General features: G+C 41.6%; 1 protein-coding gene across 1 annotated transcript in view; it reads right to left on the bottom strand.

Annotated features, from left to right (window-relative positions):
• The window catches only part of FLT1 (fms-related tyrosine kinase 1), a 174786-nt gene extending 152445 nt beyond the window's left edge, over positions 1-22341 (bottom strand). Inside the window, exon 1 of the mRNA XM_008580419.1 lies at positions 21993-22341. Coding sequence (XP_008578641.1) covers positions 21993-22056 — 64 coding nt within the window. The 5' untranslated portion in view covers positions 22057-22341. The remainder of the gene's footprint in view (positions 1-21992) is intronic.
• Between the last annotated feature and the right edge of the window lie 131 nt (positions 22342-22472).

The following is a 22472-nucleotide window of genomic DNA, read 5'->3' as shown; positions in this document are numbered from 1 at the left end:
ATAAACATGTACATCTTCACACCATGGGCAACTCAGCTCTTCTCAGCAGCTCAGAGTCATGCCACCCAATTATATGATAAATCCACAGGATACTTCATCTTCAAGGGTGGGGTGTTATAATTTAACAATGCCTGCTTCCCCCATTGTGAAGCTAGTTGGGTTTTCGTGTTTTTGTTTTGGCAGCTGGCTGGAATGGGGATCTGAACACTTGATCTTGGTGTTAGCAACACCATACTCTAACCAACTTAGCAACCAGCCAGCCCCTCCATTGCAAAGCTAGGAAAGGAATCAAAATGTTCGACTGTTTGCCATGGTGGCCTAGAAATCTGATTTAAAGGATTGATTTTGTCCCCTCAGTGAATGATTTTGTCCCTTCTGCAAACTATAGTTTTGTTCAAAGCCAATTCTAATATCATAAGGGGCACACAGATCTCCTTATATCAGAAAAATTATTATTTAAATAAAACAAAACAAAAAACTCAATGCAGGGCCAGCCCGGTGGCGCACTGCTACAGTGCGCCGCTTGGGAGCGCGGTGGCGCTCCCGCCGAGGGTTCGGATCCCACATACAGACCGGCCGCTCACTGGCTGAGCGAGGTGTGGACGCAACACCGAGGGTTGCGATCCCGTTGCCGGTCCCGGTCCGGTACGGGCGCGACACTGACGGTTGTCCGCTTGGGAGCGTGGTGGCGCTCCCGCCGAGGGTTCGGATCCCACATACAGACCGGCCGCTCACTGGCTGAGCGAGGTGTGGACGCAACACCGAGGGTTGCGATCCCGTTGCCGGTCCCGGTCCGGTACGGGCGCGACACTGACGGTTGTGATCCGTTGCCGGTCACGAAAAAAGACAAAAAGGAAAAAAAAAAAAAGAGTTTGGATCCCTGTAGCAGCCAGTTCCAAAGAGAAAAAAAAAATAAAAATCACATTTCAAAAATATTTATGGCTAATAAAAAGATAAATAGCCCACTTTTTAAAATTGACAATGGATCTGAATAGACATTTTCCCAGAGAAGATATACAAATGACCAATAAGCACAATGAAAAGATGAAGGATATCATTAGTCATCAGGAAAATGCAAATCAAAAACATGAGATACTGGGCCGGCCCAGTGGTGCACTCGGTAGAATGCGGCGCTTGGGAGCGTGGCGGCACTCCCGCCGAGGGTTCGGATCCCATATAGAGACCGGTCCGCTCACTGGTTGAGCACGGTGCGGGCGCGACACCGAGGGTTGCAATCCCATTGCCGGTCGCGGTATGGGTGCGACACTGAGGGTTGCAATCCTGTTACCAGTCACGAAAAAAGACAAAAAGGAAAAAAAAAAAAAACACGAGATACCACTTCATGACTACTAGAATAGCTTCAATAAAAAAGAGAGTAATAAGTGTTGGTGAGGATATACAAAGATTGGAACCTCATACATTACTGGTAGCATGTTAAAATGATGCAGCTATTTTGGAAAACAGTATAGCAGTTCCGCAGATGGTTAAACATAGAGTTAATCATAGATTAAACAGGACTTAGCAACTATATTCCTAGATATCTACCCAAGAGAACTGAAAACATAAGTCCACATAAAAAATGGTACAAAAATGTCCACAGCAGTATTGCATTTAATAGCCAAAAAAGTGGAAACAACCAAATGTCCGTCAACTGACTAATGGAAAAACAAAATGTGGTATATCCATACAATGGAATATTATCTGGCAATAAAAGGAATGAAGTACTGGTACATGCTACAATGTAGACGAACTTTGGAAACTTGCTGGTGCACACAGAGAGAAGGCCGTGTGAGGACACAGTGAGAAAGTGGCCATCAGTGAGCCACAGAGAGAGGCCTCTGGAGAAACCAAACCTTCCAGTACCTTGATCTCAAACTTTCAACTTCCAGAACTGTGAGAAAGTAAATTTCTCTTGTTTAAATGCTAAGCAAAAGAAGCCAGTCACAAAAGGCCACATATTGTATGATTCTGTTCATATGCAATGTCCAGAAAAGGCAAATCCACAAAGACAGAAAGTGAAGATTAGTGTTTGCCAGGGGGTGGGGGAGGGGGAATGGAGAATGACTGATAATGGCCAAGGGGTTTCTTTTTCGGGTGATGAAAATGTTCTAAAATTAGTGCGCAATAGTTGCACAACTCTTCGTATACTAAAAAAATCACTGAATACTTTAATATTTATAAATATTAAATATTTATATTAAATATTTATATTTATATTATTTAATATTAATATTAATGTTTATAAATATTAAATATTTATAAATAATAAAATACTTTAATATTTTGGTCTCGTACAGTCATATTTTGGGGTGTCCTGGGTTCCTACAGTATGTGAATTTTATCTCAATAAAATTGTAATTTTAAAAACTCCAACAATTTATAATCAAAGTAGTCACAGTTTCATTGAAGGCCCAGAATATCGTGCGATTTTGAAATTTGTTGCCACATATGTTCTCATCAGTGCTAGGTTTTACTCTAGTTGTTTTTCCAGCTTAAAGATTTAGAAGGCTGATTTTAGAAATAATTTTTCCTTCACATTCAGTAACATCACTATGTAGTAGAAATTTTACAAACATATTGCAAAAAACTGTTCCCTCATTACAATCTTTTAAATTTAATTTAGTGTTAATTTAAAATCAATTCTAATTGCATATTTTGAATTTAAACTATTTAAATTGGAATTTTAACAAACTGAGTCATATTGAAAACTATGTTGCTAGGACTCTGAAGAAATCTGATATTTCCTTTTATATTAAAATTATTGATTTCTAATTTATTTGCTTTTAGCCCAAAGCTTTTTGTATTAGATTTTATTTCAAATGACATGCATCTGTCTTTGATTTTGCATACTATGTTTTCAGTTGTACATAATCCTACATGATAAACGGCCTCTTTATCTAAGTAGAAATCCCTAAGTATTGTGTTTCGAAAATTTGAATTTAAGATCATGAGCCTTTTACAAAGGTTGTGGAAGGTTAATTAAACATAATTCATAATAAAAGATTCTTTCCTCAAGATGTAGCTTATTAAAAGCTTAAGTCTCACAGACTGCATCTCATAGAATCTTTTTGATTGGTGGCAAGGGTGGGAGAATGCAATTGCAAATTTCCAGAAGCTTCCTTTGTTTGAGATGTTAATCTCAAGTACTTAGTTAAAAGTACTTGATGTTAAAAGTACTTAGTAAAAACTTAAATCTTGGTCCTAATCTCTGTATTGTGCCTCTGTTCAAGTACTTATCAGATAATATGAAGTGGACATTATACCTGAATACACTGGTTAGAATTACACTGCTAGCTAAGCTGATAGGTACCACCCGTTGATGAAGAGCACTATAATGTGCATTTTTTCTCTCACTTGCAAGATGATGGAGAACAGCTGGAGGGTACATGCTCCATCTACCAGCAGACTAAATAGAAGCCATGGGAATTTGTATGGCAGCAGCTTAACTTAAATCCCACAATTAGCATTAATCGTAATTTTAAAAATTTTTTTCTTCCAAAACAATTGGACGTAAGTCAAAGAAGAACCTAAAGAAATGAAAGGATGTGAACATAAATATATACACACATACATACCTGCCTACACATATGCATATGCTTTTCTCTCTAAAATTTTCAAGTTTGTGGCTGGCCGGTTTGCTCTGTTGGTTAGAGTGCGGTGTTGTAACACCGAGGTCAAGGGTTCAGATCCCTGTAACGGCCAGCCACCAAAAACAAACAAACAGACAGACAAACAAAACCCTTGAAGTTGGTTTTAATCATAGTGGGGAGGTTGCTGTACAAATGTGAGAGGTTTTTGGTATGTGTTTTAATTGCATTCTCCATTCAGTTTAGGCATAGGGAAAGCTCCTTCTAGGCTGGGATTTAGAAATTGACTTGTATAGGGCAATAGCATGAAGCTGTGATTCATTGCTGACTAATCCCTTATGTGAATAAGATTATCTGTGACTTTTAGATAGGCAACATCTAAAATACAGATTTTACAAATTTTACAAATTCAACATTACAAATATAGAATATTTTAGATTAGGGTAATTAATTGTGTTATTGATCTTCAGGGTCCACAAAAGAACTGAATGTTTAGGTAGCTGCTATCCAGCAACAATATATTTAATTTGTAGAAAGTTTCTAATCCCAGGGACCTGCTATTTTCCTTTAAATCATAAAGTATATTAAATTCACTATTTTCCTGCACAGAAAGAATTCACTGGTTTCTTGCTTTAGAGTTTTTTTTAATTCATTAGATTCAAAAGTCTCTAATCTCAATACCTTAATAGAAATTCAAAATAGTCATTTACATAGTGTTTATGTCTTGAATCCAAGTATTAAAAAATAAGTAAAGAAATTATTTAAATATTTAATGGCACTTTTCCACAAGTTTGTTCATTTCAATAAATCTGCTCTGATTTGTTTGTTTTAAAGCTGTCTTACAATTCATATTTTAATTGTCTGTCAATAAAACCCATAAATAAGTTCTGCAGCTTATGGCACAAAGGACATCACACTATTAGCCACTGAAATGGCGAATGCCTAAAATAATCAGAGCTCGGACAGTCTTCATTCTATCAGTACATGGTTCACTGACTACTCATTTTTCCTTAAACTTCATAAAAGCTATTTAAAAGAAAAAAAAATGCATGGTTTAAAATGTTTACCAGGAGAAAAGTCCTCTAATAAGACCAACATTCCTACTGTCAGTGTTTATGAGGGGAGCATGTCTTCAGTGTGCCTCTCAGCTTTTTACTTTACACTGGCTTCTCGGAGGGTCACGGTTTAACAGCGTACATTCATTGATCATTAGGCCTGTCACCAGGCTACCATCAGGAGCCTACCCTTCCAATGACCTATAGCCATGCGCAACTCCTTTTCATGTGACATCAGAGTTAATTAAGGTTGGTCAGGAAGAAGTCTCCTGCTGACCAAGAGTTACCTTTTCCCAAAAAATGTTCTATTCCCACACGGCTGTTCTTTTATAAATGAGTTCAAAAACCACCTCCATAGAGCTGTCTAACAGCTTGTCATTTCAGTTTACCATACAATGTCATGGAAGTTATCTGAGCTGCCTGGAGCAAAGGTCAAGATCTGGGTGACCAGGCACGAGACATAGCTCATAAAGTACTTGGTAGAGAAGTCTGGTTATGCAAAGGGTGATGAACAGAACAGATGCTCTTTACACCCTAAAAATGCAGAGAGGAAGGTTTTCTCTGTTAGGACTTGGACACATCTCCATTTTCTCTATCAGTAGCAGGAAATTCAGAAACTCTTTTCATCTGAAGCATATTCCCCACAGGCTGGGCCTATGTTCTTGTCCAATGTCACTGTTCAGAGGACCGTGGGGAAACTGGGCCCTGATGTCATGTCTTATAGAATGGATCATAATCACCAGAAGGGTTATGCTATTGTTCAAGCTGAAATTTACAAGTTATTTAAAGTCAGATTATGGGCCGGCCTGGTGGCGCACTGGAGAGTGCGCCGCTTGGGAGCGTGGCAGCACTCCCGCCGAGGGTTCAGATCCCATGTGGAGACCAGTTCCCGCTCACTGGCTGAGCGCAGTGCAGGCGCAACACCGAGGGTTGCAATCCCATTTCCGGTCCCCGGTATGGGCGCGACACCGAGGGTTGCGATCCCATTACCAGTCAGTAAAAAAAAAAAGACAAAAAGGAAAAAAAAAAAATAAAGTCAGATTATGAACACTTGAAAAAGTCAAAATAACTGATTGCTCAGCAGAGGTGCAATTTCAATAAACACACACTTGATATATGTAAAATTAAATATACAACAGTTGGCTTAATGGTTATTAATCTTTTATCAATTTGTGCATCCTCTTTAGAATTCATAGTGCCATATAACAATACAGTATCAAGACCGTGACAAAATGCTTATAGCTGAAAGAGCATTTGGATAGAATTAAATTATTATGAGTAATAATAAGATTAATAATATGTTTGAACTGCCATAACATTAGCCTCTAATCTCTAAATTATTTAGGATTACAAGTTTCAATTCTGTCAAAACATCCTCCATATCCTCTTTAAGTAAACAATTATCAGTCTGGAAGCATAGCATGGTATGTATGTGACCCACAATTTAAAATAAAAAGTTTTCTCTAGTCTACGTAGCATTAGGATTACAGTTTGGTCTGTGACCAAATATTTTACTAAATGCTTTGCTTCCATTACTGGTCAATGTCAAAGTTCCAGTCATCTATGAAGATAATGACAACAGGTCTCTGAATTTCATGAGCACGTGGAGCCTTGTAAGATCCCTTAGAAGGAAAGCATCCCAGAGAAGATCTGGGAAATAATTTATCAATTCAGTTTAGGAGCTTGCCATGTAATGGTTAAAGCATAAGAGTGGGAGTTGAAACTTTTAATGGATTCAGCTGCTGCTTATAACCTGTTATGTGATACAGATAATCTTTAGATTCACCCACAGTTCTTTCCTGGAAAAAAACAAACTGAATATGTCATGGAGCTGTTATGTTGTGATGCTATTAAGTAACCATAAAAATGTATCTCGTTAGGGCTGGCCCAAGGCTCACGTGGGAGAGTATGGTGCCACAGATTCAAATCCCTATATAGTGATGGCCAGTTAGCTCACTTGGGAGAGCGTGGTGCTGACAACACCAAGTCAAGGGTTAAGATCCCCTTACTGGTCATCTTTTAAAAAAAAAAAAATTGCATCTTGTTCATGTTCTAATTTTGAATCCAAAATAATGCCTTAATATTTTTGTACAATGACATAAAGAAGAAAGGCTGGCAAGCAGGCAGGAAGGTAGAGGAGCATGCATGTTAACACTGTGCAAGAAAAGCCAAAAAATGTTATTATAGCCAACACAAAGTTTCATCTGTTCTTTTCATCTACTCTTCAATACTTTCACCTTTATAATCTTATGAGAGAATACCATTTGCTTTGCATATAAAATATAGGGAGAAATAAAATGAGACTGGAAGACTCAGTGTGGTGAAGTTCTTATGTTAATTTTCACCTTACTTAGATATAGTTTATGAAGTCCATACTACATACAAAACATTCTTCGGGAGTTCTTTAGATTGTCTATAAAGGGGATGTTTTAAATTCACTCACTAACAGGAAAGTGAAGATCTCTGTCTTTGCACCCAATAATATATACAAACCCTCTGACCTTTAAGATTTAAGTAGTCAAGAGTGTGCAATAAAGTTATTCATCATAGGGGAAGTGAGTTTTTGAAAGCTACATTAGCATGCTTTCTAAAGCTTTTTAAACACTATTCTTGACTGTGTTTTCTATTGTCAAAATCAGTTTCCTTCTAAATTAAACAATTTGAAATACAATTGCTTTTCATTACACATAATTTAGAAACTAATCCTGCTTAGACAATGGGGTGTGTGTTAACTAAACTGTTCTTTTTTATCCTGGGCTCTTTTAGGATTCACTTAATTTACATGTTAAATATTTGTAATAGCTGTGCCTTCCTAAGATTTTACAAACTTTTTCTTTCTTTAAAACCTTATCTCAGATGGAATTAAATGTTATATAAGTTTTGGTGAGAGTCAAGTTTCTGGAAGGGAAAGTAACCCATTAAAAGCAGTATATTTCCACTGGAAGTATCTCAATTTTTAAAAGAAAGGAGAAACATTTTACCAAATGTTTTTCATTCATTTCAGTGTGTGACACTAAGGCCTTCCTTACAAATAACCACAGAAGACTTTAGAGTCATCTGTACCCAAAACCTGAGACATGTGGGTTTTAATTCTCAGGTACTTTTATTCACATACCTTCATGACACTGTCTATAATTATATTTCTACAAATTAGAATTTTTGATATCATTCATTACACTTCTGATAGAAGAAAACAATAACAACAATAATTTCTGTTATCAATTGGCTACCACCGTAACAGCTTTGAAATAACAGATGAATCAGCTCATTCTGGAGGACAAGTTTAAAACCAATAAGTAGAAGTCACATAAAACCGGAAGGAAGAACTCTGTGGAGAGGTAGCAGGTCCCCAGTACCGGAGCTGTTCCCATGGAATTAAGCCACCACCTCCCCAGGATGAGACTGATGAACTGGGTTAAGGGTTGGACTCCTGTGCACAATTCCAGAGGCCTGGGAACTCATTTCCCTCACTTACCTATTCTTCCCATCTCTCCTTTACTGCCAGCCAACCCTGGTTTTTCCCCACCACATTCCCTGCATGACCTGTTTCTCTTACCCTTATTACCTTGTTGATTTCTCCAGTCTTTAACCTTAAGCATTTATTCTTTCACGGAATATTTGAACGTATACTAAGAGAGGAATACAATAATGAACAAGACAAACAAGACTGCTTTCTTTAAGGTGTTTATAATTTAGCATGGACAACAGATAAATAAGTGTATATAGATGCATGTAATTTTGTACATACAGAATTATTTTCATGTAAATATAAAATTACATTATATTTGTTATCATGGGGAAGTGTCAGATGTGGGGGTGCTTCACCCAGCTCAGGGGGTGAGGGACGTTCTCTAAGAAAGATGAAGTTGAAGGTAAGACCTGAAGATTGAGCATGTGTTTGCTAAGGAAACACCAGGGTCTCTTTCTCTCTCTTTCAAAGACTTCCAAATCTTCAAACCCTTTAACGCTTCATCTTTACTTTTTAACAGTTATTTTCTTTTAACAATGTCCCTTAAATTCTCTTGCTTCTTACAACTCTGCTTTCCTTAGCTTATTGGCTGAGAGGAGAAAGTTCTATTGTCTTCTTCCAATACTCTGGTTCATTTTTTTAGTCTAGGGTCTACCTGACTTCACTTGCCACTGGAAAAAAAGCCACGAGTAACATTCTTTAGAAGATATACCCATGTCACATCATGCTTTTTGAAATAAGCGTCATGAAAGAGGACTGGGGTGGAGATTCAGCAATGAGGGGAATAAAAGAAAACTATCAGATGTGACACATTAGCTAGGACTAACTTTTCCTCCTTTTCTCTATTCATTGAGCCTATACCATGATGGTCCAGAGCCAAGAGGAAATAGTTTTTGGCCAAAATGTTCTTACCCAAGGTGTTGAAAACAATGGCAGCAACAGTAACATTACCTAATCTCAGGCTATGTTGATGTACCTAAAAATTAAAGGTTCCCAACCAACTGTCTCTCTTTGTTTGAGAACTTTGACCAGCTATAAGTATCCCAGCAGGGGGGTTCATCTCAAGGACAGTATCTCTAGGGACCCAGGTCTCTAGTGGCTGGGCAGCTTAGATCCCCATTCTCAATCTTGAGTCTAGAGTCAATTCAGGAGAACATGCCCAGCTCAGCCAAGGACAAGAAAATGCTCACTGGACCCAGAGGGATGGCCCAAATAGAAGGAACAGAACATTATGTATGGATTGGGAGAATTACTGCCAGCTCTTGGGCATATATCTATCAATCTTCTCCACTCATACATACATGTACACACAGGTTCTTAGAAGGTGAGCTGATGTACAAGTATGACTCCTAAAAGGGCCTCTGAGACCCAGAGGAATGGCTTAGGATACAGTTTTAGTCATTTCAATCAGCACTTATTGAATGACTACTATGTGCCAGGTGTACTGTACTGAATTCACCACTGCAAAGATGAATGAGAAATAGCCCTTCCTCTTGAAGGGCTTTCAGCCCAAAACTGGCCTCTTAGGAGATGTCATTTAGAAGAACAGGTGAATACCAAGAAATATGGAAGATAATCTAAGTCAAAAATAGAGATCTCCTCCAAACTTTGTACACTTTGTTTTTAAGGGACACTTTTTTTTAGTATAGGGAGTCACAAATTCTTTACTAATATAAGATATTAATTTTAGTAAAATTTACAGTTAAATTCACAAAATAAGAGCACTTTTTCAATGGTAAACATGTAGCATAATGAATATGACCATATTTATACCTCAAAATCAATGTGTTACTTGATGATAATCACTTGAGTACCTTTTAAGTGAATGTGTTAAAATGTTTCAACATAAAGCAGTCTTCTATGCATGCCTGAATTCAAGTTGGAAAGTGGACATAAGTCTAGGATGATGACTGGCTATGAAGTTATCATAAGGAGAAATAAATTTGATATGATCCATGTTTTTCCTCCTGAAATCATGGGAGAAAATACTGCATTCCAAATCACTGTAAGAAAATATATTTCTAAAATCCCCCCACCCAAGTTTGTATTTAACATTCTCTCCAAATGGTGAATGAATTACTCCATCAAGGAAATCCCATGTCCATCTGTTTGGACTATAAAGCACAGTTTTAAAATAATGACAAGAAAACTATTTCAACATTTCAGAATTTTATTGCCCCTTAGAAAAGATATGTCTGGATATAGAATTACTAAGTTTAATGTCAGTCCAAAAAGGCTAAAGTGAAATAGAAATTCCTGAAAATTAGCATTCCTGTTAGTTTCCTGAGTTCTCCATGTGCCTTCTAAGTGACTTTGTGTAGCAAATGCTTTTCAAAGAGTATTTTTCATTTATCGGTTTTGAGGACAGAGGATTGAATGAGAGCACGAGGGGTAGAACCACTTGTAATTTGTACATCAACAATGTGTGTCAAATATTCTCTAAACCTCAAGAAGTACTCAAAGTCCATTTTAGGGCAATACAGTTACTCAGTTTCCATGTATTTTTTTTTTTTTTTTTCTAGTTCTAGCAGAATTCCCTGTGGAGAAGATTCTAAAGCTATAAAAATTTTCAAAGAACAAAAGGGAACAAAAATCTGATCCTGCAGAAGACATTAAGTGGAAAAAGAGAGTTAAACAATGTTTCCCAAAAAGAAAATGATATCATTAATCATAGATGAAATGCTGTAGCAAGAGTTGGTGTTGCCTTTTAAAACTGTTTGCAATCCTCTCTAACATATCCCTGCCTTTCCACCTTGTATAATAACCCTGTCTCAGGGTTCCCCAGAGAGACAGAATCAATAGGGTATGTTATAATTATATGAGAGAGACTTATTAGGGGAAGTAGCTCACACAATTGTGAAGAAAAGTCCCACGATAGGCCGTCTGTAAACTGGATGCTGGTATGTGGCTCAGTCCGAGTCCAAAGGCCTCAAAACCAGGGAAGCTGATGGTATCCATGGTGTAAGTCCTGGAACCCAAAAGCTGAAGAGTCTCGAGCTCTGATGTCCATGGACAGGAGAGAAGAGTGTGTCCCAGCTCCAGTGGATATAGAGAGAGCTTCACTTTTTTCCTCTGTCTTTTGTTCTCTCCAGACCCCCAGTGGATTGGATGGTTCCCACCCACATTGAGGGTGGGTCTTTCCCACGCAGGCCACTCAGACTCTACCTATCTCTGTTGGAAACACCCTCACAGACACACCTAAAAAGTAGGTTTACCAGGTTTCTCAGCATTCCTTCATCTAACTAAGTTGATACCTAGAATTTACCTTCGCACACCTATTCACATATATTCTCTAATGCCAACTTAGAAGAACTAAATAATTATAAAAATCAAACATAGAATTTCCATATAAAGCATATATCCACTTGACCACACTTTCAAGCTGTTTCCTCGGAGTGAAAGATAAAACTCCTCAATGAGTGGCAGAATAGGATTTTTCTCAGATTCTGATAAACATTACCGCATCCTGGTATGGAAGAGTGTCTCTCTCCAAGTAATAGATCAAGGAAGAAGCAAGACACAATTATCTCTTTCTTGACTCATTGCAGAGCTGAGTATCTGAAAGGAATGATCTAAGGAGGAGGAAGAGACACAGGAATGACAACGCTTAAAGTAGTGCTTCTGGGTCTGCTAGCTGTACAAGGGCTGCCAATCAAACAGGGAAATCAAAGCCTGTGGCATGGTCACCCCAGACTGACAAAGGAACTCCCCCTAGAAGGAGGCTCTTGGACAGCTGTCTTTTCTCACAGATATAATAGCTTTTTATTCTAAACCCTAAAATGAAACTCTTGCCTTTTCTTTAATGCTTATATCTTATCATTGAAGATATTTTGGGTAAATGTTAATGGAAAGATCACAGAAGGTGATTTCAAAATCAGATTTCAAAACGAGAAAGACCTAGGTATAAATCTTGGCATTCTGGTCATTCCATAAGTGTGTGACCTCAGCAAGTCATCAGATTTTCCTCGGCCTCGGATTTCAACCCATAAAACAAAGTTAAAAGTGCACACGTTGGATGGTTAGAAGAGGCTTACTGGAGCTGACATAGAAAACGCCCTGTGCCGATATGCTCACATTCCGTCCCCTTCCCTCGGGGACAGAGCTGTTGGCCTCCCTCCCTCCAATTCACGTAGCATCTGCCTTCAGGGTCAAACACAATTCCAAGTGCTTTCCTCAGGTACTCCAGTTTCTTTCAGCAAAAGCTCCAAGTCTTTGAGGTTGCTGGGATCTAACATACACAAAGGAGTAGACATTTGACTCCGGGAAACTATGTCAAGGAGCAGCAGGACCAGCTTTTTCAGGGGACCTGCCCAAAAAATCAAAGTGCTGGCCTCATCTGTCCTTTGCAATCTGAACTAGTTTAAAGCCACATAAAGGAGAGCAGTTTGGAAGCCCATATAAAATCATGTTCTTAATAGCTTTGGGAATCCTTTTCTGACAATATTTTTGAAAAGTCCTTGAATGCCTATAATAAGAAAACGCACATGATTAAAACTCTGTCTTACTGCAGACTTTGACGATGTCTGTTACACGAAGCAGTGGAACCTCCCAAGGCCACTTTAAGCTGGAGTAGCAGTGGCTTCTCACATTCTTTGGAGATGGCAAAAGTCCAAGGATAGAACGGTTTTGAAAGAAGGGAAAGGCTAGCACACTCCCATCGATGCTCTTTTCCTTCTCTTTTCAGTTAGGCTGTAAGGCATAATAAGAGGAGGGAGATTGGGAGTCTTACAGAATCAGATTCAAATAATTCCAGCTTTACTTACCACTTCTATGATCTTAGGGAAAGTATGTAATATACTCAAGTGTCAGTTTCCTCCTAGTTAAAAGTACCAGGTCTACCTCTTGGGACTGAGTAAAATAATATATGTAAACAAAGTGCCTGACAATCTGTTGGGGTTAGTTTCCTCCTTTCTTCCTCCCCCAAAGCATCTCTCTCCCTACAGTCTCCACATTCTTCAAAAGAAGGTGCTTAATCAGGGACTTTATAAGCCACAAGAAGTTGCAGAGCCGCCTGCACTCAGAATCTGGGATCAGCTGTCCTCCCTTGCTAGAGTCATGGTGGTCTTAAGAGGCCAGCTGCACCAGCATGGCATGCCAGGTTAACCAAGGCCCACGTACCCTAAACAAAAGACTTACAAATAGGCCAGTCTCATTTCCAGATACTGTTTAGAAGGGCCAGGGCATTATTTAGAATTTATTATTATTTACTACTTAATGCAATAAAGTTATTTACAATTATTTTCTTGGCCAAACTGCAGCCTAATATCCAGACTGAAAAGAAAGGGTGTAATATTAAACAGAGGTGTAGTAGATTGAAAAACACTGCCACAATATTGTGCAGCACCTCCCATCAAGAGAGGAGTTTGCTTCCCCACCCATTGAATTCAGCTAGGATAGAACAGAATGTGGCACAGTAATGTAAGGCCTCAAAACGCCTTGCAGCTTCCACAGTCACTCTTGGAATGCCCCTGCCTACATACAAGCACCAGCTAGACTACTGAATGAGGAAAGACCCTGTGCAGAGGGAGGCCCTGCACCAAGGAACCAGTGGAAATGCCAGGGACTACAGCTGCAGGGGTGACCCAAGTGAGAGCTAAAGGGAAACCACCTAGCTGAGCACTGCCCAAATATCTAACCCGCAGAATCAGGAGACATAATGAATTGTTGTGTTAAGCTACTAAGTTTTGGTACAGCTTGTTATGTAATTGCGACTCAGCTGTGCAGAAGCAGTGATTGAGTGGTAAAGGGTATGTTTTTTCTGTATTTGAAAGTAAAAGTGTCAAAGAGGAACACACACAGTATTAGGTATCAAATACCCTATAGGTATTCCTAGATGCTGTCAGGGAAGGGGAAGCCACTTGGATTCTTGGTGTTTCACCAAAAGCATCCCAGTATCATGGTTCCACATGACAGCAGCCAGCTGTCTCCAACTGGCAGCAACTTTTCTCAACAATGGGGGCAGAACCCTGGCACATCATGAAAGTAAGGAGAACCACACTGCTCCAACAGGTAGAATTCACCACCCAAACAGGGGATGCTGGTTCCAGCAAAGGAAATACAGACACAGAGGCTCAGTTGGAGAGGCAAAGCATTGTGAGGCTTCAGACAGCATTTTACAGGCACAATGGAGGGAAGCAGGGCTGTCCTGAGGCATGTGGGTACCAAAGACAGGCTGATAGTGTGACATCTGCCAGTGTTTATGTGGAGGAGAGTCTGAATACTATGCAGTGTAAAGCAAAGAAGGGGGACTATTAGCTCTACCATCTGGGCCAACAATTCCGTTCCTGCCTGTAACTTACATATCCCATGGGGCAAAACAGACCCCCCTCCCCTCAGGAGGCAGTTTCATTTAGCCTTATTGGTTATGCACCCCTAGCTCTTGATCTAAGTATTCCTTTTGCCACACTCTACTAACACGTACTCTTTCTGGCAGGAATTCCCGTGAATACAATCTCCTCCACCTTGTCAAATGTGTAGTGATGATTTAGTGCCTTTACAGATTAGCACCTGGGCAGGTGCCTCCCACGTGGCCAGGCCTCTCAAACTAGCCCTAGGGCATTTGTTCCCAAAGTGTGGTCTCTGGACCAGGTACAACAGCATCACCTGAGAACTTGTTAGAGAAGCACATTCTTGGCCCAACTCCAGACCTACTGAATCAGAAACTCTGAGGAGGGGCCCAAGCAATCTGTTGTTTAGCAAGCCCACCAGGTGATGCTGATGTATGACAAAATTTGATGTTCTTAACCTCAGCTTCCCACTAGAATTGCCTGGGAGCTTTAAAATTACTGATGCCCAGGCCCCACTCAAGAGATTGTGATTAAATTGGTCAGGGGTGCAGCCAGGGCATGAGAAATTTTAAAAGCTTCCCAGATGATTTTAATGTAGGATCCAGGCTGGGAACCATAGCCCTAGAAAGAGGCAAAGGGTTTCACAGAAATCAGCTGGCAGACTAATTACTAATCAGGGTTTTGCTAAATGTGGCCTTGAGTTTAAGTGGTTTTAGATTTGTATATAATAATAGCCAAGGCTTTTCATTTATACAAGGTTCACTTCAGGCCTCTTTTAACAAAAGAATTTGATCATTGTTGTAACTTTGTGTCTGTAGACCACATGAGTGGGTCTGTGGCTTTAAAGGAAATCCATTTACACTCCACCTGTTAAATAGAAGGATGGAAGACCAGGCTGAGAAAAAGTGCCTGCAGGCACTGATAATCTGTGAAGACAAAAGCATTTGCCTAGATTTTCAATAATGAGACAAGGAAGAATGCAAGTGCAAAACGTGTTAAATTTTAAGCCAGTAAGCTGCATGTGAGATCTGTCAGCTAGCTGCAGCACAACACAGTGAGACAGCAATGCCTCCTTGACAACCAAAGATTCTGGATTACCACCTCTGGTTTTTACCACCAAGTAATTGTGTTTTGGAAGCAAATACCTTGCTGAACTTTTATTTATGGTTAAAACCTATCTATTTAATGCCATTTTTACTATTTTCCACCAAGTCCATATTTTCTAAAATCTTAATCTTGCCCCCCATGATTTGGTTAACCACAGTGTTCTTCAAGACCAAAACCTCTGTTTACTTTGATTAAGGGTCCAAGCTAAGTCTAAGAATTTGTAAAAAGAGTTTTGAAATAGGATACAGGTGACCCAGCAGAAGACAGGACACAAGACCAATGTGGGAGCCAGAAGAGGCTCCTGGCTGGCCCAGTTCTAGTCCCTTAGTTACACAGGCCAAAGGTCATCACTAGGATGTTAGCGAAGAGAAATTCTGACACCAGAACTTACTATGAACCTTTATTAAAGTCAATGCTTCTCAATTTTTAATGTGCAAACAAAACACCTGGAGATTTTATTAAAATACAGGCTCTGATTCATTAAGTTCTCAAGGGACGCTGATGCTGCTGGACCATGTACCACACTTTGAGAAGCATGTTTGGGAGTGTATTGTGGGCATGTGCAGTGTAGGGGTGGGGATGGGGGTAGGAAGGCACCAGCTTGAGCCCAAACCGTGGGATTCAGATTTTTAAGAACACACCTCACACCTACTAGGGTAGTCCTGCCAGGAACCCATTTGCATGAAATGTTGAGGATAACACATCTTAAAGAGAGAGGGAGCTAGGCAGACCAGCCTGGTCCCCAAAACGAAGGCTTCTGTTGAAACAAAGTTGATTGACTGTGGCCAGATTTCTGTCACTCGGGTTTGCATCGCAGCCCAGCACCCAGGACTCAGGCTTGAGTCCATGAGAGGGCAAGTAAGTCAAACCATAAAATCTGAGAGCTCTCTTGTCTCTAAAAATTGTATGAGACACTGCGGGATAAAGCCCTGCTTAACCCCTCACCAGTAGAGGCTATCTAACAGAACTTCTGCAGAGACCAAATCCTGGCTTTGTTGGCTCAGAGGCCCTAGTGAAGCATCATGCCCAAACAGGAGGGGATTATATGAAACAGCTTCCTCAGAGAGTTGAATATCACAGCTGATTTTCTACATCTTAGTCACTCACCGAAGACGACAAATATTATCTATTGAGAACAGTCATTCCAAGTAATCCCATTGTAACTGAGGCCAAATGGACAGGCAGGAACATATTAATATACTGGAATAAATTCATATCTGGCCCTGACGGATTTCCTCTTTGAAATGATAGTGTGGCTACATATTCATTCATTCATTCATCCTAACACTTACTGAGAGCAGAGCAGGGATTACATTAGGTGCCAGGGATCTAAGGACAGCTAAGAGGGAGGACACAGACGCATAAAATACTAAAAAGGCAAGTTGAGAAGTATTGGAGGAATGAAACCTACAGAGGCTACAGGGGGGCAGAAAAAAGCCACTAGTTCTGTCTGGGACTACAAGGTGGAGCTCCTGGAGATGGTGATTGCTGAGCTGAATTTCACAGGCAGGGGAGAAAGAGATACAGAAGGAGGAAGAAAAAGGGTCGTGTAATCAGATGGGCAACATGAATGCAGTGACAAAAGTAACGGCCCATCTGAAGAAGGATGAGTGATTTGACTGGGGTAGAGTTTGCAGAGCTGGAGCACAGAGAGTGTGGAGGGAAGGGGTGGAAGGAGCTAGCACCATAGCCACAACTGTGAGCCGCGGGCCACTCGCAAAAAGGATTCCAAGTGCTCACAAGGAAAATCAACCTCACCAAAGCTCTTGGTGTGCTACTAAGCAGCCACCATATTAAAAAATTCTGTCGTTTAGAAAGAAATTTTAGCACTGTAATAATGTTATTCAACAAATATTTGAACACCTCCACTCTGTCTGGGGAAGAGAAAATATACAAACGAAGAAGAAATGTTGTTCATCAGATTCTGTTCCTGGGTCTGTCACTAGCCAGCTGTTGACCTTGAAAAAAAATCACTGAACTTCTCTGGGCTGGTTTTCTCATCTTTGAAATAAGTAGATTGGATCAATGAGGTTCCACTTAGCCCTCACAATGTATGTGTCTGTAAGACAAGATCAAGTCTCTCAAGGAGCTCAAAATGAAGGAAAAGAGTAGCAATCAGAAATGGCTTTTAAGCATGCAGGTTTACCAAGACTGATGGGAAATCCCCAGGAATTCTTGACATCTCCCCACATCCGCCCCAGCAGCAATGCAGGAAATCTAGTCCGCTATCTTCAGCAGACTCAATGGAACCGTTTCCTTAATGAAACCCCCCTGCAGACCCGAGTGCTAAGCCAGAGGCTTTTCTTTCAAGTCCTCTCTAAAATATCCCATTCCTCCCATTTCCTTCCCCTCCCTCAATCTGGAATAAAATTCAGCAACTTAATCAGCAGCATGTAATTACCAAGGCACCCAAGTGTGTGGGGAATCAGCAAGGATCCTGGAAAGCATCTGGCAGGAGATTTTGTCATTCCTTACAAGACTCTCCAGTAGACTAAGGCCAGTGGAGCAGAATGGACTGTTCTATCAAATTGTTTAAGCCAAATGCAACAAGTGGTTTTATGCTTTTAACAACTCATAATAACACCATTTTATTTCAAAAAGGAAAAAAAAGGGCTGATATGATTTCAAATGCCCCTCCTCCCCTATCCACAATGACAAATACACTGAAAAATGAAGATATTTACTTGATATCCAATATACCACCAACTGAATCAAGAACCTAACATGGCTGGTCTCTTCCAACACCAGCGGGTTTTGCATTTACCACTGAGTGTCAAGATAGCTTCTCTCACTTTCTCTCCATTCTTATGCTCACTCACATACACCCCTCAATTTAAAGCACTACAGAAGCTACTTACTCTGTTATTTGTTCTTGCGTTGCTGAACCACCCAAGCCAGAGTAAACACCAGCCATAACTTTGCTGTGCAGATGGCAATAGGTTGCATAATCTTCCTCAAGGATGTCACATTTTTTTGGCCAATATAAAACCATTTTTTGCAACATATTTCAACTTCTATATTACATACATTCAAAGCATATTTAGAAATGTCTCGATAGTTTTTGGAAAGAACAAAGTAATTATTTGGTTTGTTTCTTAAAAGTCACAAAAAATAGGTTCAATTTTAAATAAGGGGTTGAGTATTCCTGTTGAAACCTGGCACTCTTTGAGAATAAAGCCATTTTTATTATTAAGTAAGTGTTAATTTAAAACAACAACAAGAAGTGCAGAGGGGTTTAAAGTGATTGGTATCCTTAGAAGAGTTAACGCAACTAGAGTTATGAAGGGTAGTCTGCTTCACAGAGTTCCACATTCTGCTAGTGAAAAAAGCCCAAGATAATGATTACCGCTGGCTCCGGCATCCTCTACCAGTCCATCTCTTGCAAAACATAGCCCGTTAAAGTCCAATTTAACTATTTGGTTAGGTACATTCTACTAGAGAAGAATAAAGTATGATGTGATTAGTGATAGCAGGGGAAACCCATTTCATCCTTTACAGCCCCAGTGTCATATGGTTTATCATCCATTCTGTATGCCAATATAAAGAAGGTGGGAGGAGAGAAAAGAGACACACATACACTGTATTTAGCCTATTTACTGAAATCATTCGTTGAATTTTAGAGTTGGAAAAGGGCCTTAGCAATTAACCATCTATTCTAACTTCTGCATTTTACTTATTAAAATAAAAAGTCCACTGGATGATCATTAAAAATGAAACTAGACAGTCCATTATAAAATTTTCAACATAGAAAGAAAAAAAGGAACAAAGTGCTAAAAAAAAAAAAAAAAGGTAAAAATATTTGAGAAACCAGAGGAGGTGGTTACCTACAGTTCATCTGAAACACGACCCATCAGCTGAAAAACTATGTGGACTGCTAAAAGTCCTAAATAATTAACATTTCAAATATCCACTTTGGAAAAAAAAAAAGTGTAGCTTTACAAACCTTGGAGAAAACAAAAATTGTTATGTAAAATTAACATTATTATGAAAGATTTATTACATTCAACTTGGAAATAGGTATTATTTTCATAAATATTTTGATTTATTATTAATGTGGACTTCCCTCACAAAATTTACAATTTAAGTATTCCCAATTGTTTATAGTAAATTGTAAATGTCGGCTGCTTAAGAACTCAAGAGAAATGGGGGCAGGAAAAAAGGATCTGTGGCTCTAACCAAGGGTGCCTTAAAAGTAAGAAAATTAAACTTAGAGGACTGGTATCCTTTATAGATAGAGACTGCAATACAGAGGGCTTGAAAGTATCTGAATTATTGGCATCTTTTTATTTCCCAGGATATTTGGAAGAAGGTAAATATATTCATTAGGGGGAAATGCATTATCTTTTTGTATTAGGGAATCTCTGGTTATTTGACACCGCAATGTGTGCACAGCCATGTTAATAAAGCGCTGACCCGGGCCCACGATGAGTGAAAGCGCATTCCTGATAAATCCACAGAAACGGGGCCTCTTTCTGGACACCACTTCCCAGAGATGCAGCCCCTCGTCTAGTGTGGGTGGCTAATTGTTTTACTGTAAGATGTCTGCTAACCAGCCCAGAAGCCTGCGGTTTTCAAAAGGCACGCTTTGCAATGACAAACCCGCACCGCTGACAGATTTCTTAAACCGTCAGGTAAAAGGGGTTCTCACCTTGCCAGTGTTTGTCCCACTTTCTTCCTATAGCACACACAATTTTTTCAAAAATCACAGAGAGTATCAAGATTTCTGCCCCACTTAAGTAGATTATAACATAAAACAAATCACGAGAATCTCAGCATTTCTGCAAAGTTCCCACCAAAGATGCTCCTAATCACAAATAAAACTATGCTTCACTAAAGCCAACCACGTTTTTGTAACAAAATAAAGATATGTGTCTAAAGCAGAAAATCCATGAAAGCATGTACTTTTCCCAATATATTTCTGGATTCACAGTAATTTACCTAGATTTACCGTTACATAACACTCATACACGGGTGAACTATTTTAATTCTCTAAGCAATTATATTCTAATTTAAGCGACTTTTCCAAACCGAAAAAAAATGTATTTGTGACATAGAAAATACAATATCTCCTTCAACATAGTTATTTAGCACCTTTCCCAACCGATAGCGAGTTCTCAGACATTATGACCTCGTCCTGCCTCCCAGTTTAGTGGTTTCACCAATCCAATCGGGACTATTGTTATTTAGAAACTGGCGGTCTAATTAGTCTTCCCACTGGCAATGAATATTTAATTGTTACTGCTATTTGGTTTTAACAAGCGTTTTTGTTTTGTTTGTTTGTTTGTTAATGTGCTCAACCTTACTGACTTCCCTTTCCTTGAGTCATTGCAATGACTTCTTTTATTTCATATTTTACCTTTTCTCCACGATGCTTAAAGGAAGATGCTCCCCGGGAGACGGAACCAGAGGGCTCGGCCACTCAGCCCCAATGAGCAGAGTCGGCTAGTCCGAGCCCCTAAGCTCCCTCGGGCTTTGACCCCTTAATGGGTGCAGTCTCCGCGCGAACTGCTCGTAAAACCTCCTGGCCCCCGGCCGTCCCACCTCCTGATTCCCAAACTCCCGGCGAAGGCTGACTTAGGTGGCGGGGCGGACCTTACCGATTCCTCAAACCGCATCTTTTGGTCCAAATCGTCCGCCCTTTCTTCGCCCGGAATTTGAAGGCGAGACTCAGAATTCCGAAACTTAACGGTACTTGGGTCCTCGGCTGCCCTCGTCGGTCAGGGTCACTCGCGTCGTCGAACTGGGCTAAGCGCACCCCGCCTATCCCCGCAGAGGCCCCACCCGGGGAGCTGCGCCGAGCGCGCCCGGGCCCCGCGGTCGGCACGCGGCGGGGAGGAGCGGGCGCTCGCCGAACGTTCCCGGGGACGGTCCGGCTCAGGGGCCCGAAGCGGGTCCAGGGATACCAACACCGGCCGTCTCCTGGGATCCTTCCGCTCCCCGCAGGCATGCGACCCCCTCCAAACTCGCTCGCTTCCTTCCCTCTCGTGGAGAGATGTAGTGGCCAGTGCCCCATGTCGCCGACGCCCCGGCCTCAGCCCAGCCCTGGGTAGCCTCGCGGGCATTCAGGAGCTGCTGCTCCCAGCTCCGGAGGGCTCTGCGGACCCGCGCCGGGCTGCCTGGGAGCAGGCTCCGGGTGCCAGGAGAGCCCGGGTGCGCGGCGCTTCCCGCGCCCGGATCCCGGACGGGATGACCCCAGCCGGGAGCCGGGCAGGGGACCAGCGACTCCTACCGCAAAGGGTCAGCCCCGGCAGGGACCGGGTCTGAGCGGTGATGCCCGCGGGCCCCGGCCAGAACTCTCCGAGGCGCGCACTCAGAAAAAGGACGCCGCGGCCCCAGGCGTGTCCGCTGCACCTACTGTCCCAGGTTCCCGCCGAGGCTCGCTTCTCGCGGCTGCAGTCTCGCCTCCCCGCGTGCACCCGGCTCTGCCCCCACCCCTGACCGCCCCATCCCAGTCCCGCTCAGGCCCCGGGCCCCCGCCGCGCCTCACCTGTGAGAAGCAGAACGCCGAGCAGCGCGCACAGCAGGACCCCGGTGTCCCAGCAGCTGACCATGGTGAGCGCGACACGGCCTGCTCGCCCTGCACCCGCGCTCCCCGCGGCCAACGACCCGGCCGCCCGAGCCCGTGCTCTCGCGCTCCGCCGCCGCCGGACCTGCGCCTCGGGAGCCCCTCTCCGCGGCTCCGGCCAGGAGAAACCCACTTCCCCAGGTAATCCTCGCCGCCCGGCGCCCGCTGGCCGCTGCGCTCGAGCCCTGGAGCCCGCTCCGAGCCGCCGCCGTTGCTGCCGGGGGGAAGCCGCGAGGCGTGTCCACCGCCCGCGCCCAGAGCCTCCCGCGGACCTCGACTGAAAGGAGCCGAGGGCTGGGGCGATTTATAACCTTTCCCCAGCCCACTTCCTACCCCGGCACCTCCTTCCAGTGACGTCAAGGGGTCCCCCACCCCTCATCCGCCTCCCCACCTACACTCTTC

The sequence above is a fragment of the Galeopterus variegatus genome, unplaced genomic scaffold (assembly GCF_000696425.1).
Source record: "Galeopterus variegatus unplaced genomic scaffold, G_variegatus-3.0.2 Scaffold2085, whole genome shotgun sequence".
NCBI lineage: Eukaryota > Metazoa > Chordata > Mammalia > Dermoptera > Cynocephalidae > Galeopterus > Galeopterus variegatus.
This window is presented reverse-complemented; position numbering and strand designations above follow the sequence as displayed.